We start from the raw sequence: 16,971 nt of genomic DNA on the forward strand, positions 1-16,971 counted from the left end.
GGCAGAGGGGATGGGGGCACGCGGCTGAGTGCGTGGGGCCCGGGGACAACCGCGATAATTCGCAGGATGACCCTGGCTACCACACAGTATGCAGCTCGGTGGTTCGGTGGCTGTGGCCTTGTCACGGACACAGTCGGCTGTGCCGTGATCGCCTAGGCACTTGACGCACCTAGGACGGGCGTGACAATTACGGGCAGCGTGCCCGTAATGTTGGCAGCGGTGGCACTGGCCGGGAGCGCCGCGCTTTCGGGGTGGCTCAACTTTGAGCCCGGAGATGAAGCAAACCGATTTCAAATTGAAAATTGATTTCGCTTCATTGGAATAGTCCAAGACTACTTGGACAAGGTCAAAAGGTTCACGAGTACGAGTCCTGTACAGACGATGAACCTGTTTGACAGGGAAGTTTTGGGCCTTGAGGTCGGCCAAGATGGAGGCGGAGTCTAGCTCCTTGGGAATGCCACGGATAACAACCCGCAGCTCCCTTTCCTCCTCGCGGGGGAAAGTATGATAATCGATACGGTTTTCATCAAGGAAGCGTGTTAGGGCTCGGTGCTCGTCCGAGGTGGACAAAGACACCTTAATGCCTACATTGCACGACTTAGCGTGCGAGAAGTTGATGTGGCGCTCCTTGAGCGCGCCGGAAATCTTGTTCCAGGACGCCTTGTCCTGGACAAAGACTGGGGGGACTCTGGCAGTCCGCCCGGTGCTCGACTGCGAGCCGGAGGGTTGGGAGGATTGCGAGGGCTGAGAGAGGCCCGAGTTGGCCTTCAGCGCCTTCGCAGGGGGGGGAAGGAGGGGGAGAGGCCGCCGATTTGCGGGTCCTCTTTGAACGACTGACGGTGGTGAAGCCACTGTCATCGGCGTCCGAGACATAGTCACATTCCATGTCCCTACTGGGAGCATGGGATTGGTGCTCTATGGTAAGAGAGTGCTCGTTAGTGAGCGGAATTGGTAGCGGGGCCGAGTTAGGATCGCACATGGCGTCCTCGGGACATGATGGGGAAGCAGGCTCCTCATGGATGGAGCTTGCGAGGGACTTTGCCCGTATGTGGGCTTTAAACCCGGAGAGGACCTCCGGGTGAGTGGCCCGGAGGAACTTTAAAAGTTCCTCCGTGTCCATGGCATGGAGTTGAGTTTCGCGACGCGTGAATCTACGCCGGTTCGCAAGTCGCAACCACCGAGAAGAGCCGGCAAGAAACTCGGTGGTTATAGCGGTGTGTAAGTCCCGCACAGTCGGTGTAAACCGTGCGGGGTGAGTGGGAAAAGTGTGCCCTAACCAATGTAACTACGCCGCAACGTAGCAACGCCGCGACGTAGGGTGAGTACCTACTCCTAGCAGTCCTTCAGGAGGGCCCCGGTCGCAAAAACAGCCAGGGATACGCTCCTTCAGGGATGGAAAATAGGGAGGGGTAGGGGGGGTCACGCCCGGCAGTGAAAGGACTGTGAAACCGAGTGTCTCAAGGGCGAGGAGGAACGCCTCACCCTCTCAAACGTGCCTTCCAGGAGGCCAAGGTTCACAGCCTAATATACCGGCGGCGGCAGGAAATTTCAGCGCCTTGAAAAAGGCACTGTCGGTCGCTCCCAATCGAACCGAACCGCCTTTAGAAAGGCGTTTAACTACGTTTGTTCGTTATCACCGTTAGGTATCCCAAGCGCAGCCGCGGGCAAGCCACGTAATTGTGACAAAACACCACAGAAACAAGACTCGCAGAGCGAAGGCGATAAGCTCGAGGAACTCGGAGCGCAGCGCATGCGAGCGGGCGGGCGAGGCGGAGCGCACATCCGAACCGTGCGAGCGATGCGAAGCGAATGTACTGAGGCCTCCAAATAAGCTCCTCCGTCCTTTTATACCTTTACCCCCCACCCCAAATCGTCCGGTAGTGGGTCGATGGCTCGGCTTGGCTGTGATTGGCTGGCTTGAATGGCGCGCTCTGATTGGCTGATTGGCTGATTGGCTGCATGGTGTTACATTCGGCCATCCTAAAACAATAATTGCTCCCGCAATGGGAGAAAACTTGGTTAACTCTCTAGTAGGTCAACAAGGTCTCCCGTCTCAAGCTGCTCATCGGAGCTGCTGGCACTGTCAGACACAGGAACCGTACCATTATATGGCCTTAGGGAATCAGCCGCGACCAAGCCTGTAAAGGCTTTGTAGCCTCTGAGTCCCTTAATGCTTCGGATCCTATATCTGTCATTCCCAACAACCTTGATAACAATATAAGGGCCTGAGTACATATCATCAAGTTTACTGTTTACTTTTGCAGCACTGCTTGTGGGTGCTTGTCGCCAAAGAACTAAGTCCCCTTTTTTATAGATATGGCTAGCTTTACGTTTCTTGTCAAAATAACACTTCATCCTATCACTTGTCACCTTTAATTGAGAGCTAGCTTTGCTACGCCTAACTTCTATAGGGTCACTACATCCTACATCTGTACCAACATCACAACGTCGCCTAGAGGTTCTAGCAAACATAAGGTCATAGGGTCTGTAATTTGTACTTTGGGTTATTGTGTTGTTAATACCCCAAAGGACATCAGGTAAAAAGTTTGCCCAATTATTTGCAGCCTCACTAGGGTCTGTTGCACGTAATGCATCCAATATGGTCCGGTTTGTCCGCTCTACCTGACCGTTAGCTCGGGGGCATGCAATAGATGTTAAGATGTGTCTAAATTGTTTGTCATTCGAGAACTTTTTAAAATACCTACTAGTAAAAGCTTTTCCATGATCACTAACTAGTTTTTCAGGGTATCCAAATAAGCTAAATATTTTTTTGAGACATCTAATAGTTTCCACCGAATTGACTGTGCGGGTAGGCTCAGCAATAACAAATTTGGAAAAAGCATCTGTCATTACCAACATATACTGATATCCCTTAGCGGTCCTACAAAATGGGCCCAAATGGTCCACATGCACCATAACCATGGGCTCTGTGGGTTTGGGAATTGGAAATAGTTTTCCTTCTTTCTTTCCATAGTCACCCTTACCATATGCACAATGGAGGCATGCGGCAACATATTTTCGAATAAACCGAGTCATTTTTGGAAACCAATAATCCTTTTTGATGAGATCCATACACTTCTGCAAACCCACATGCCCTATGTCATCATGGTGCATCTGAACCAGTCTCCACCGAGCTAGCGATGGTACTACAAGTCGGTTGCCATATAATGTCTTACGATATAATTTATCTTCAAGAAAAACATAATTATTAGTTATCTCACTTGTGGCTGAGCCATCCCTAAGTTGGTCAATGATCGGTTTCAACTTATCATCCTGGTATTGGATAGTATAGAACCAGTCTGACACCTCAAGGCGATTTATATTCGTAGTATCGACCGGGTTACGACTTAACGCGTCCACGTGCCTCATACGCTCGCCTGGCCTATACTCAACACTCATGTCAAAGTCCTGGATTGAGAGCCACCACCGGGCAATACGCGGAATAATGTCACGTTTGGTTAAGGTGGCTCGTACAGCCGTGCAGTCAGTTACGACTCGTATATGTTTGCCTACAATTTATACCCTAAATCTGCGTAAAGATTAGACTACAGCAAGGGTCTCAAGTTCATAACTGTGGTACATACTTTCCTCTTTACTTGTTACCCTACTGAAATACATGACAGGGCGTAGCGTGTTATCAGTTTGTTTTTGTAATAAGATGCCTGCAATACCTGTTTTGCACGCATCCGTATGGATTTCAGTTGGCAGTGAAGGGTCGTAGGTATAAAGCCAATGTGGGTTTTGTACACAAACACTTTTTCAATTGTTCAAAACTATGAGATTGTTCACTACTCCAACTCCAAATCGCATTTTTTTTTGTTAAATCCGTTAGTGGGCGAGCAATGATAGCAAAATTTTTGATAAACTTGCGAAAATAACTTCATAACCCTATAAACTGACGTATCTCGTGAACGTTGCTAGGGATGGGAAACTGTGAAACTGCTGCTAATTTCGATTCACTCGGTTGGATGCCATCCGATGAAATCTCGTGGCCCAAATATCGTCAGTTGCAGGTTCACTTGGGGTAACTGACAAAATACAGTTTTTCAGTAGAGCCGTTTAAAGTTTTTTTTCGTCTTAAATCGAACATAACTTTTTTCCTATTTAACCTTTTTTGGATCTGTTTTTACAGAAATGCTTAGAATTCTACGCGGTTTTAGATTAAATAAAAAGAATTATCTAAGGATTATTAATTGTATGTATTTTTGTACTTTTGACAGTTACACTAATTTTACACCATACTTTTGGAAAAAACATAGGTCAAATTAGTGTAAGTACTGCCCAAATTAAAATAATTTGATGTATTTGCTGGGTTTTGTTTACTTAGTTGCTGTATAATTTATGTAAAAGTATTAAAAAATAAGAGAATTCATGAAAAAAATATCATTTTGTCGTTTTCTTTATTTTTTTTTAATTTTATTAAAAGTAACTTTTATTTTATTCATTAAAAAATGTTAAAAAAAAGCCACGAAAATCAAAAAATATGTGTATTTAATTTTTTTAAGACAGAAATATTGAAATAACTAAAGTATTACTGTGAAATTAAGTAATTCCTATATTTTTTTTAAGCTTTGACTTACCAATACCGTATTTAGCTCTACTGGGCAACTTAAACTGAAAACAAAATGGATTTAATTTTCCACCTCTTTATAGCAATGTTGAATTAAGGTCATGAGTACTACAACAGTAAAAGTAACAGAGTAACAACAGGTTAATGTTAGCAATGCGCAGTGACGCCTAGTTGGCTGGATAGTTGCTCAATTTCAATATTTATTGAGCTAACTTTAACTTCTTTAACTGATACTGCTGGTATATTAATAATGTAATATGCCTTAAAACTTTCTAAATTCCTATTTTATTTCATGTTATAAACCTTAGCAAATCAGTGTAATTGCAAAGTTTTGTAGCAAAATTTTTACATTATTACAGATACACCAATTCAACCTGGTAAAATTATTACAATGTCAGTTACACCAAAATTGTGAAGGAAATCTGAAAAGTTCACACCTGAAAATGTCCGTGTAGTTGTAATTTTTTTAAAGCTAGAATTTTTTTACGTATACCATTCGAAAGAGCAGAAAAAACTAAGAAAAACTGTATATTTAACTCAAAAACCGTATTTTGTCAGTTACCCCAAGTGAACCTGCAACTGACGATATGTTATTTTATTTTGGAGGAATGAACATTTACTCATATTTAGCTTTAAATTTTCTGATCTTAATTTATAAAGAACTTTATCTAAGATATTTAGGCCAGACAGCACATCAACAGAGGGTAACAATAAATCGTCCAAGAACGCCAATATTTCGCATTCTCTTGAATTGTTTGTTTTTGAGTGATTATTAGAAGAATTTCGTAGCGAATCTACTATTTTGTTAATGAGTCGCATGAAAACAGACGGAGCATTAGCTAGACCAAACGGAACGCGTGTATATTCGAAATGTCCTTGCGGTGTTATAAAGGCTGTCTTATGTACGTCTGCAGGATCAATTTTAACCTGATGGTAACTTTGTGCTAAGTCAAGACTTGTGAAAAAGTTTTTGCCGGCTAACTTTGAAACTTGGTCGTCTATATTGGGTAATGGATAACGGTCTTTGACGGTAATCGCGTTAAGCGCCCTATAGTCAACGCATAGCCGACTGTCGCCGTTCTTTTTTTTTACAAGAATCACCGGAGAGGCAAAACACGACTCTGACTCTTGTATTATGCCTGCATCCATTAATTCAGATATTTTGGATCTAACTATTTCCTGTTCACTTTGTGATAAACGATAAGGCTGGCGATATACAGTGTGTCCGGGCATGTAGTGATCAAACTTTAAGGGCGTGATCAATGGACAATTTTATCGGTGAAAATACTTTAAATTTGGGGCTTGACCCATTTCTCGCATATTTACAAGGATTTAAGTTTTTAATTTTTAGTTTTCACCTCTTCCTTCAAAAACAAGTGATAGCGTGGGTAGCTTAACATTAATAAGCAAAAATTTTATATCATGCGATAGCCAATAAAATTATCTATTAGTAGAAGTAGAAAACAGATACAAGTTTCATACATTTTAAGGGTGTAAGAATGGATTTAATTAGAAATAAACATGATTTTTTTCACATCTTTTTCAGTTATTTCCCAACACAAGAAAAACCAGGTCGTTAAGGTATGTTTTATTTGCATTGTATTATTAGTATTTGAGCTATTCTACAAAACGAATGTAAATTCATTAGTCTACGTCTATTACACACACCGGCAGATTTAGAGGAACGGAAAAAAAAGCATCAATATCATCATTATTTTAGGAAAAAAATGCCTAATTATGACATTATTTTTTAATTTAATTCTAAATATGAAAAAAATAATTGCCAACAGTATATTTTTTTAATTATTTTGTTTAAATTACCCCATCAACAGTTTCGTTGAGTGTTTTGAATTGAATGAAGCTTTTGCTAATTTGGATTTCTTTTACGTGAAAGATGTTTTTTTCTGAGAATTTTGTTGTGTAAGCATTCAGTTACTTATAAGGGTTTATTATGCCCAGCTTAGCACCGTCAGAAATCATTAAGGCAGATGAAATGAGAAGTAACGGCCATGCATACAAATCGGCTGCCGTAAGACGTCGTTGATCAGTATCGACCACCCATGGCAGTAACCAACGGTACAGATTGATCATTTCTGTCGTTAGGAGGAGGGTTCAAGTCAGAAAAAGGCGTACTTCGCGACGGGATGACCGTTTTTTACAACTTCGAGTTTTCAGAAAGTCGCGGTTACCTGCTGTTCAAGCCAGAAATAACCTTAAAGACACTCGAGGAGTAAGAGTGACTGAGCCCACAGTTCACAGGAGATTTACTGAAGTTGGTATAGGGTCGTGCATACCCGAGAAAGCTCCAACTTGTGACACAGCACCGAAAAAACATATTGAACTTTTCACGTGAATATCGTGATTGGGTCTTGAACGACTGGAGGCATGATCTCTTCACTTATGAGTGCAGAGTTCTCTTAAACCAGATCGATGGAAGATAGCGAATATGGAGACACAAAGAGAACGTAACATTTAGTCTTAATTTTGAAAATATTGTGGTTTATGGAGGTAGCTTAATTCTGGTGTGGGGAAGGATTTGTTTGGGAGCTCGCACGGAGTTAGTGGTGGGTGATGGAGGAAATACGACTTCTGAATGGTACACTAGGAACATTTTAGAAGAACATGATGTGCCATTTACTCCATTTATTGTGGACTCCTTTAGTTTAATTCACGATAATGTTCGTTTTCACAGTGCTCGCTCAGTACAGGCACATCTAAACCATTTGGATATACCCATGATGCAGTGGCTGGCAAGATCCCTAGACAAGAATCCTATAGAGCATGTCTTGGACTTTCTTAAAAGATGTGTTAAATTCAGAATACCACCGGTGGTGTTGAGAAACGTGTTACTAGAGGAATGGCAGACATTGCCCCAAAATACCCTTCATAACATTAACTGCAGCATGCTCAGATGAATGGAAACCATCATCAGAGCAAGAGGGGGAAATACCCATCATAAATTAATTCATTTGGTTAGTGATAAGCTACCCTAATTTTTAATCTGGCCACAATTTCTAATTTTTGTTCAAAACTGAAAAATTGAAATTTCGTTTCGATGATTTTTTATTAAATAAAAACGACTAAATATTTAAAAATCTATGTTATTTTATTTTATTTTAATTATCTCTTTATTTTGTATAATAAATATTTCATAGATCAGTAGTAATTTTCCTTATTTTCATACTTTTTTTTGCGTTCCGCTAAATCTGCCGGTGTGTGTAGTTTCGACGTAATTGTTGAACAAAGATACCCCTTCCCAGCGGTTTCCATAGCGCACGCGACATGCGAAAATGCACTGCCTGAAAGAATCACACAACCTATTCCGATTACTATGGAAACCGCTGGGAATGGGTATCTTTGTTCAACAATTACGTCGAAACTAATAGACGTAGACTAATAAATTTACATTCGTTTTGTAGAATGGCTCAAATACTAATAATACAATGCAAATAAAACATACCTTAACGACCTGGTTTTTCTTGTGTTGGAAAATAACTGAAAATGAAGTGAAAAAAGTCATGTTTTTTTCTAATTTAATCCATTCTTACTCCCTTAAAATGTATGAAACTTGTGTCTGTTTTCTACTTCTACTAGTAGATAATTTTATTGGCTATCGCATGATATAAAACATTTGCTTATTAATGTTAAGTTACCCACGTTTTCACTTGTTTTTGAAGGAAGAGGTGAAAACTAAAAATTAAAAACTTAAATCCTTGTAATTTTGCGAGAAATGGGTCAAGACCCCAATTTGAAGTATTTTCATCGATGAAATTGTCTATAGATTACGCCCTTAAAGTTTGATCACTACATGCCCGGACACACTGTATAGGCTCATCACTAGTTAATCTAATTTTCATTTGTAACAAATCGGTACATCCTAATTCATGTGTATCACTTGCAAAACAGTCCTTATACTCCGTCAATAAGCTAATTAAGCTATCATGATCGCTTTTACTTAGCGGGCCTGTCTTAATTTCATCTACATTTACCCCCCCCGATAGTGCTAATTATGGTGGTAATATTGGCTAGGCTAGTGTGCAACAATGATGCTATAGGCTGGCTTTGATTGGCTTCAAGTACACATGGTATTGGCAAATTATAAATTGGCTGTCTAACCTGAACATCATTTGGCGGTGAAGCGGCGCAGCTGTCGGCTCTGGTGAGCACCTCACCCTCCTTCCACTCGATGTTCCGTGTGCCGCTGTTGATGACCTTGATGTACCCGGTGGCGCCCCGCAGTAAGGTGGCAGGAATTGAATAGGAGACTCCTTGCAGCTCGTAGTGTTGTGGCGTGGTGACGACGTCATTGTTGTTTTCATTGTCCAGCACGTTGACCTTAATGATGGACAGGCCAGGCAGTAGGGATTCTTTTTCCGTAGTGATGACCTTGAATCGTGTTCGCTCTTCAATTACGTCCATGTTGTGTATAAAATCGACGTCTTGTTTGAGGTTAGCTTTACCGTCACAGACTACTAAGGCCATGCCATCGCTATTGATAATAGGTTGGCCTACCAATAGATGAATACTCCCCATATCAACGTCGGTCAGATGAGCCCTGCAGGGTGACTTTATGCCGTCTATTTCCAGTTCAAAGATTACTTCTCCGCGACTGGGTAGATGTTTTCCCGAGAATCCCTTGAGTGTAGTGCTTGATGGAGTGGTTTCGAGATGTAACAGCTTTGACACGTGAGTAGAGAGCACATTTACTTGACTACCGGTGTCAATATACGATTTGACGTATATTCCGTTGATCTTAACAGCTTTCTCGTAAATCTTGTTATGGTTTTGTAGCAGTTTGACTTCTTTGATTTTGTCATCGGCCATCGTAGGTTTTGTCGAAATCGGGCAGCGTGTAGCAATGTGGCCTTATTTACCACATTTGAAGCATGTTCGTGAGTCTGGGTAAGGGCAGTTACGTAGGATATGGCCCATTTTCTTGCAGCGCGGACACGGGTCGACGTCAGGGTTTATAGGGGTGAGCTTTTTGTCCGCGATTTGTCGATAATTGGTATCTTTATTTAGCGGACGTGTTGCAATCGATGTTGATGGTGGTTGATAATCGTCCAACGCACAAAGGAAGCCTTCGTACAATTCTTCAGGTCTCTCGCACTGATATGCTCTTGCATTTGCTTGTAAGGATAGTGGCAAGCCCCGTATGATGCAAGACACAGCCGCAATGTCGGATAATTTACACCGGAAGCACATAGCGACTTTATCTTGGTAGTATTTTGTCATCGATTCTGCGGGTAGTTTCTTCCTGCTCATCATTTCTTCTAGCATATTTCCGAAATCACGATGTCTTGGAAAAGCCCGCATCAACAGTTGTTTCCAGTCTTCCCAGGTGTAATCATATTCATCCAGCCGGTTATACCATCTTCTAGCTTGACCTCTTAACCTGTCTTGCATGTAAAATGCCTTCGTAATTTCGCTCCAGCCGTGAATTTCCCCAAGTTGATCGATCTTTTTCAGCCATGCCGTTGCAGGAACACACTCTTCACTGTCAGGGTCGAACTCGGGTATCAATGACGCAGCTCGATGTTCTTTCCTCGTGATGCTAGTGGGTATCTCGTCGTTTAATTCGTGCATTGCTTTTCGTACTTTATTTTCTAGAAGCTTCTTGAGAATTTTTCTAGCTGGTGGATTATCTTCACTGTCATTATCACTCGCTTCATCCTCGTGCTGCGGCTCGCTCCATCCTTCCGGGCGGACGAGACGGCCTGTTCCAATCGCTTCAGCATGATCACGCTTCATTATTTGCTTTATTTATCCCACTTCTGAGATGTAGAAGCTGGGTATAAATGATACACTATTTGTTACTTTTTCTTTTACTCAATCAAACGTAATTTACAATAATGTAGGTAGGTACTCTAGACGAACTTGGGCAGAGTTTCGGCTTACTGTCCAAACTGTGGTGGAATAGGCCTCCAAATAAGCTCCTCCGTCCTTTTATACCTTTACCCCCCACCCCAAATCGTCCGGTAGTGGGTCGATGGCTCGGCTTGGCTGTGATTGGCTGGCTTGAATGGCGCGCTCTGATTGGCTGCATGGTGTTACATTACCTACATGGATAACATACCTTTCAGCATCTCTGGGAAGCGAAAAAAAAGATAAATCCGGTAGATTTCTTTTCGAATTTAAATACCCGAACGCCGCACAATATTTCTTTCTCTTTATGTCCATTTTTAAATAATACTTCGATCATAGAATTAGGTACGTACTACAACGCACGCCAGCGTCCTGACGGGCGCGCGCGTGACACTCGATCGATATAATACCCGCCGGCGGGGCGCTTCGCCGTAGGTAATTATCGGATGTACCGCGCGGAGTGAGCCAGGCCTGGTAACGTGTCGTAACAACTTTGATAGATAGATAAACATTGGTAGATTTGGTTTAAACAACACAAATTATTTCACCTACCGGGTCCGGTGACCGGGCCCGGTGGGTGCTTAAAAGGGTACCGGGCCCGGCCGGACCCGGTTTGCAATCCCTAATGTTATTATTTCATCAGTTAATAATTTTGTGTTCGTGGCAATGTTTTGTTGTTGACGTCTTGGAAATTTTGATATTCAATTAGCTAAGTAATACAATGACATGGTGATGTGTTGAGTGGTGTTGGTGCAATTAATGGAGTTTTAACAGCGGCTTGGTGCCTTCTTTAATGTGATGTACGATTCGTGTCTTAGTATTTTCGGTTCCACGACTCCTTTCGTCATGTTTTCGTAATTCGTGGGTGGGTGAATCGACGCCAAACCACCGAGGGGAGACCCGGTGATCCCGTTCTTGAAAATAGGATAATCAGACATTTTTTCGAGGATACCACCAAGTACCCGGTCACTTGATTAGCGTGGGAAGGTGAATACATGAGTGATAGATGTGTTGCGATTCGTTTTGTGAATTTGAGTGAAGTGTTCAGGCACCTTGGATTGCTTGCAGAAATGCAGAGTCAATAAAAAGAGGTAAGTGAAGAATTGGTTCAAAAGTAATAATCATAGTAGGCGGTGCCGACTCACGTCAAAATTTATGAATGAACTACACGTCGATAAAATAATTAACAAAGCTTTCAAAATGTACGGCTTTGTTATGAGATCCAGTAAAAAATTTACACAACCTTACACATTTCTTTGCCTCTATAATGCCCTCATCAGATCCCAATTAGAGTATGCCGTGCCCATTTGGAATCCTTACTATCTATACTGTTAATTATGAAAAATCTAAAACGTTAAAATAACGGTATCGTTGTGGCCAATGAGATGCTGTCATAGTGACATTGACAATACGTCAATGTCACGCTAGCATCAAACGTCAGAATAGAGGGACGCGCGGAGATGACTCCGCGCGCTTTTGTGCTAAGTGATGAATTGTATCTAAAATAAGGCAATATAATGTATAAGATGAGTATCCAGTGTTTTATTTATGAAAATAGATCTACCGGCCTCTAATAGTTCAGAAGTGAGATCTGAAACCTATGATAGTAACGTGATTTCAAAGTGTTCCAGGTGACCAATGTTTCGTGTTATATGTCACGAATGTTATCACAAAACGCCCACGATTCTATGATTATAATGGAATATGATGAAGAAAGAATGTCAAGGAAACCACGCTGACAACTGTGTGAGATGCAGAAAAGTATTTAAGTACGAGAAATGATGGACTCGAATGATGAAGATACTCCTTCCGTAACTTGGCTTGTGGTCACGTAAGTGGTGAACAATTTGACTAACGATGGCCCCAGAGCAGGTACGATTCATTAATATTATCGATTATTCTAAATTTCTAACAGCAACAATATTAACACGTTTCCTTTTTGAGCAAAATAATGCATGGAAGTGAATGATGCACCAAATGTTATAGGTATTGTCAGTCTTTACTGATAATGCCAGGAATGTGTGTGAAAGCTATGGTATGTGCTCACTTTAATGGCAATGCCTAATAAACTATTTTAGTAAATCAAATTAAATTGAACGGTGTTAATTTGTTCATGTTTACATTCTGCGAAGAATAACCTGTTGAGATTTAAAATCTACAAAGAATAGATAGAATATGGTCACATAAATTAAATAAGTTTGGTGATCATGCCCGAGTAACCTCTTGGCATTATTTTGGAGAAGAATTAATAATTAGTTTTATTCAAGTAAATTGAAGCTAAGGTCTGTGTTGTGTAAACCAGTTTTAGTATCATGATGTTTCTTTCTTGATGTTGAGCACTATAAGATGAGATAAAATCTATTAATTAGCTTAATTTGTAAATTGAAATTAAGTAAAGCAGCCAGTTATGCCGTTGAACATGTGGTGTATTTTTGGTACTCTTATAGTGATTGATAATTCAATTATTGGAAAACATTATTATTATGTTACATGATGCTATATTTTGAGTAAAGATAATGTTAATATTGAACTTTTCCAACTTATCAATTAATTTCTGCTGCCAGTAGTGATTTGGGTTGTATCACTAAAATTAAAAATTAGTGTGGGTGACCATTTATCCAATTATGATATTACATAAAAGATATAGAATGTGGTACATTTAACTTAAAGGGTATTCTTGTGTACCAGTCATTATTGTTGGTTATTCTCATATGGTGAAAATGATTTTAATCTTGAGGTTATTTATTAGCTGATTAATAAAAAGGTTACTGGTTGTAGCATGCTGAGTGTGCATATTTTTAGATTTGACTTGAGTTTTAGATGTGGTGACTTAACTTTCTGCGGGTTGGCCCTGTGGTGAGCAAATCAGTCAAGCACAATACCAGAGTGAAGCTTAACACTGAGCAAGGGTAATAATTGATTTGGAGTTGGACAGAAGGTAATGCAATACAAAAGGCATCAGCTGTGATATTTGGTGAGTGAAAATGCAATACAAAAGGAATCAGCTGTGATATTTGGTGAGTTGAATTAATGTTTTATTGCAAGGGTTGGGCTGAGACTAGCAGTGCCACTGCGGCTTGGTTGTTTAACTGTGCTTATTCTTGTCATTGGCATGAAATTGCATACAGTTAACTTGAGTGTGAACAGATGTTAATAATTAATTAGCTACAGTCTACTGCTAGACTTTAGAACTTCCCAACTGCCGCTAGCAACCTTAAGCAAAAAGTTATTTGAAGTACTTGGGTATTTCTTGTGAATGCTTTGAGGAGATGGTAACTTCATTGAAGTATTTGCAATTGTGCTGTTACCTAAGATAACAAGAAGTTTATTTTGATAAAGTTGCATTTGTGTGTGGAGCAACTTGGTGTTCACCCAAACACAATGTTAAGCATCAATATGTTTGACTGGCATTGTTTTGTTGTTAATGATGATTTATGTAGTTGTATTATTCATCTTAATATTTTAAAGGTTACATTGAAATATTATAAAATTTAAATAAAGATAATGTTGTGGTTATGGGAATGGTTTGAAAATAATAATAATAATGTATATCATGTACTTGTTGATCATACACCAGTGGACATACATTGTCATGAAGCTGGGCGGACATTCTCATTCTGCGTAAGATGTCCTGATATCTGTGTGAGGAGGACATGTGGCATAACATGACAAGCTATGTGGAATGGCCTATTCTATGTGGGTTTAAAGAGAAAATGTTAAAAGAACCCTAACCAATCCCATAAATCATTTAGGATGATGACATAGATGTACTGTGTGATGGTGTATAGATGTGCTGTATGATAATGATAAAGATGTATTTAATTGTGTGATGATTTCTCGTTTCAGCAGAACCAAAGGTGGTTAGTGTGCAGTGGTGCGTGGCGTGCAGTGCGTCTAGCGGCGGCAGCTGCAGGTGCCCGCGCGTGGGCGGCGGCGGCGGCTCAAGCGCGGCGGGCCGCAGCAGCGCGACGGCCAGCTCGGTGCAGGGCGGCGTGGCGCGCATGCTGACAAGCTGTGTGAGACATGTCATGACAAGCTGTGTGGGACATGGAACATTTCATGATAAGCTGTGTGGGACATGTCGTGACAGGCTGGTTGCGACATGTCGTGATAATCTGTGTGGAACATGTCAAGCTGTGTGGAACATGTCATGATAATCTGTGTGGGACATGTCGTGACAAGCTGGTTGCGACATGTCGTGACAATCTGTGTGGAACATGTCATGTCAAGCTGTGTGGAACATGTCATGATAATCTGTGTGGGACATGTCGTGACAAGCTGGTTGCGACATGTCGTGACAATCTGTGTGGAACATGTCATGTCAAGCTGTTTGGAACATGTCATGACAAGCTGTGGTCATGATGAGTAACGGCGTCAGCGGCTCGAGCGCGGAGGGCCGCAGCAGCGCGACGGCTAGCTCGGCGCAGTGCGGCGCGGCCAGCGCGGGCGCTTCGAGCAGCAGCGCGCACAGCGCGGGCGCTTCGGGCAGCAGCAGCGCGGCCAGCGCCAGCAGCGGCAACGGCTCGCGCTCGGCGCGCAGCAGGTCGCGCGCCAGCGAGTGCGCGGGCAGGCGGTGCAGCCGGGCGAGTCGGCGCGTCACGAGCGGCGCCAGCGCGGCGAGCGCTGCGTAATGCGCGGCGCGGTCGGCGCAGCAGGAGTCCAGCAGATGCCGCGCGTGGTGGAGCAGCAGGGCGCGCGTGAGCCAGGGCACGTGGTGGGCGCCTATGAGCGCGTTCACGGCCAACGTGTGGTGCGAATGGTGGTGGAGATGGCAGAGTGGACCTAGCAAGGTGCACAGCTGGATCCCAATACGAGGCGTCAAGTGTGCTATGAGTAGAGTAGACCTTCGAGGGCGAAGGAAATGTAGGATGGCCGAACTGTTAATTATGAAAAATCTAAAACGTTAAAATAACGGTATCGTTGTGGCCAATGAGATGCTGTCATAGTGACATTGACAATACGTCAATGTCACGCTAGCATCAAACGTCAGAATAGAGGGACGCGCGGAGATGACTCCGCGCGCTTTTGTGCTAAGTGATGAATTGTATCTAAAATAAGGCAATATAATGTATAAAATGAGTATCCAGTGTTTTATTTATGAAAATAGAAAATAGATCTACCGGCCTCTAATAATACTTATAATAAATCTGTAGAGAGGTCAATTCTGTACATGAAATATATTTTCAAAATAACTATCAGAGGGTGATTAGTGATCGATACTGATGCCAAAAATGCAATCAATAAAATTTTTGTCTGTCTGTCTGTCTGTCTGTCTGTCTGTCTGTCTGTCTGTCTGTCTGTCTGTGTTCACGACGACTACGAAATCTTCCTACAGATCCCTAAAAATATAAAAGAAACCGCAGCAAATACATATACGCACCTATAGGTATAGATATGTCATAAATCATCGGCGCGCGGCAAGTACTTGAAAAGAAAGAGACAGTGCGAGCGCGCAAAGGACAGCGATAGCACGCGCGCCCGCGATAACCGACCGTATCGCGTAAGAAATAAGGCTCATATCCGGACGCCTTAAAACTTTGTGTACGAGTCCCGCGCGTTAGAGCAAGTACTCGCGTCTTCCAGAAAGCGGGCGAACCGTCGATTTTCTAGTTAGTAGGCGAGCTGGAGCGGTATATAAACCGGCCGCCGGACCGATCCGTCATCAGTTCTACTCAAGACAGTTCTCCGAGCAGATCAAGAGTGAACCTCCTCCGACCGAAGAGCTACAGGAAGACTTCTCACCGCGATAGAAGAATAGTGATCATAGTGACGACTTCAGCATCAGAACCGGACACCGTTATTGCTTCGTGACTTCGGATACGTTTCACCGCGCACCGTATCGACGCCGTCCTTCGACAAAGACGAGTCAACGATCCACCCACCGAACTTCAGTGTGCAACGACTGGAGATACCGTCTACCGGAGTACCACCGTATACAATCCTACAGTCTACAGTCCACCGCATCATCGTTTTCACCGCGTCCGTCGACAGCCCACTCCGTGTACCTACTCCGCTACGATTATCCGGTCTTCGTAACCGTTCCGCATATTTTTGTGACCGGATAATAAACAGTCCTGCACATTTTTCTGGTCCTTCGAGCCGGATCGTTGACAACCTACTTGAAGACCGTTTCAAGACACCGAATCGCCCTTGAAGAAGGAAAATCCACGTTTGTGACTACAGTATGCCGGTCACAATATCACAGAAGGGCAAGGCCGACGCAGCGCCGCCAGTCGCCGCTGAACAAGCCTTACCTACGTCCGTCTCCGAAACCAACCGGGAGGAACTGATCCAGTTTGAACCTCCAGAAAATAGAAAAGCACCGAGGTCATCGCGGGCATCCTCCGTAAAATCCGACCGCGCCCGTCGATTGGCCAAGGCTCAAGAAGAGGTAGCTCGCCTGGAATTAAAATTAGCCCGCGCCCGTCTCTCCGCCATCCAGGCCGAAGAATCGGAGGAGGAAGACAACGACTCCGTCGCCTCAGAAATGCACGAGTCTCGCGTTGAGACTTGGCTTGAGGCTCAAGCCGACGTTC

At 42.7% G+C, this 16,971-nt stretch overlaps 1 protein-coding gene across 2 annotated transcripts; it reads right to left on the bottom strand.

The window, feature by feature from the left end:
- Window positions 1–1,840: 1,840 nt before the first annotated feature.
- Window positions 1,841–10,425, bottom strand: LOC135086349 (uncharacterized). 2 transcript variants are annotated; one of them, XR_010260430.1, is made up of 2 exons: window positions 3,672–3,998; window positions 1,841–1,980 (listed from the first exon to the last, which is right to left on the bottom strand). XR_010260430.1 is itself a non-coding variant. In XM_063981115.1 (2 exons), exons 1-2 carry the CDS (start codon window positions 9,392–9,394, stop codon window positions 1,966–1,968), a joined length of 723 nt encoding a protein of 240 aa, XP_063837185.1. In that variant the 5' UTR covers window positions 9,395–10,425; the 3' UTR covers window positions 1,843–1,965. The 2 variants fall into 2 exon arrangements, 1 of the variants encoding a protein (XP_063837185.1); XM_063981115.1 differs by lacking the exon at window positions 3,672–3,998 and adding an exon at window positions 8,687–10,425 and having other exon boundaries at window positions 1,843–1,980.
- Between the last annotated feature and the right edge of the window lie 6,546 nt (window positions 10,426–16,971).

Source organism: Ostrinia nubilalis, chromosome W (genome assembly GCF_963855985.1).
Source record: "Ostrinia nubilalis chromosome W, ilOstNubi1.1, whole genome shotgun sequence".
In the NCBI taxonomy this organism is placed as follows: Eukaryota; Metazoa; Arthropoda; class Insecta; order Lepidoptera; family Crambidae; genus Ostrinia; species Ostrinia nubilalis.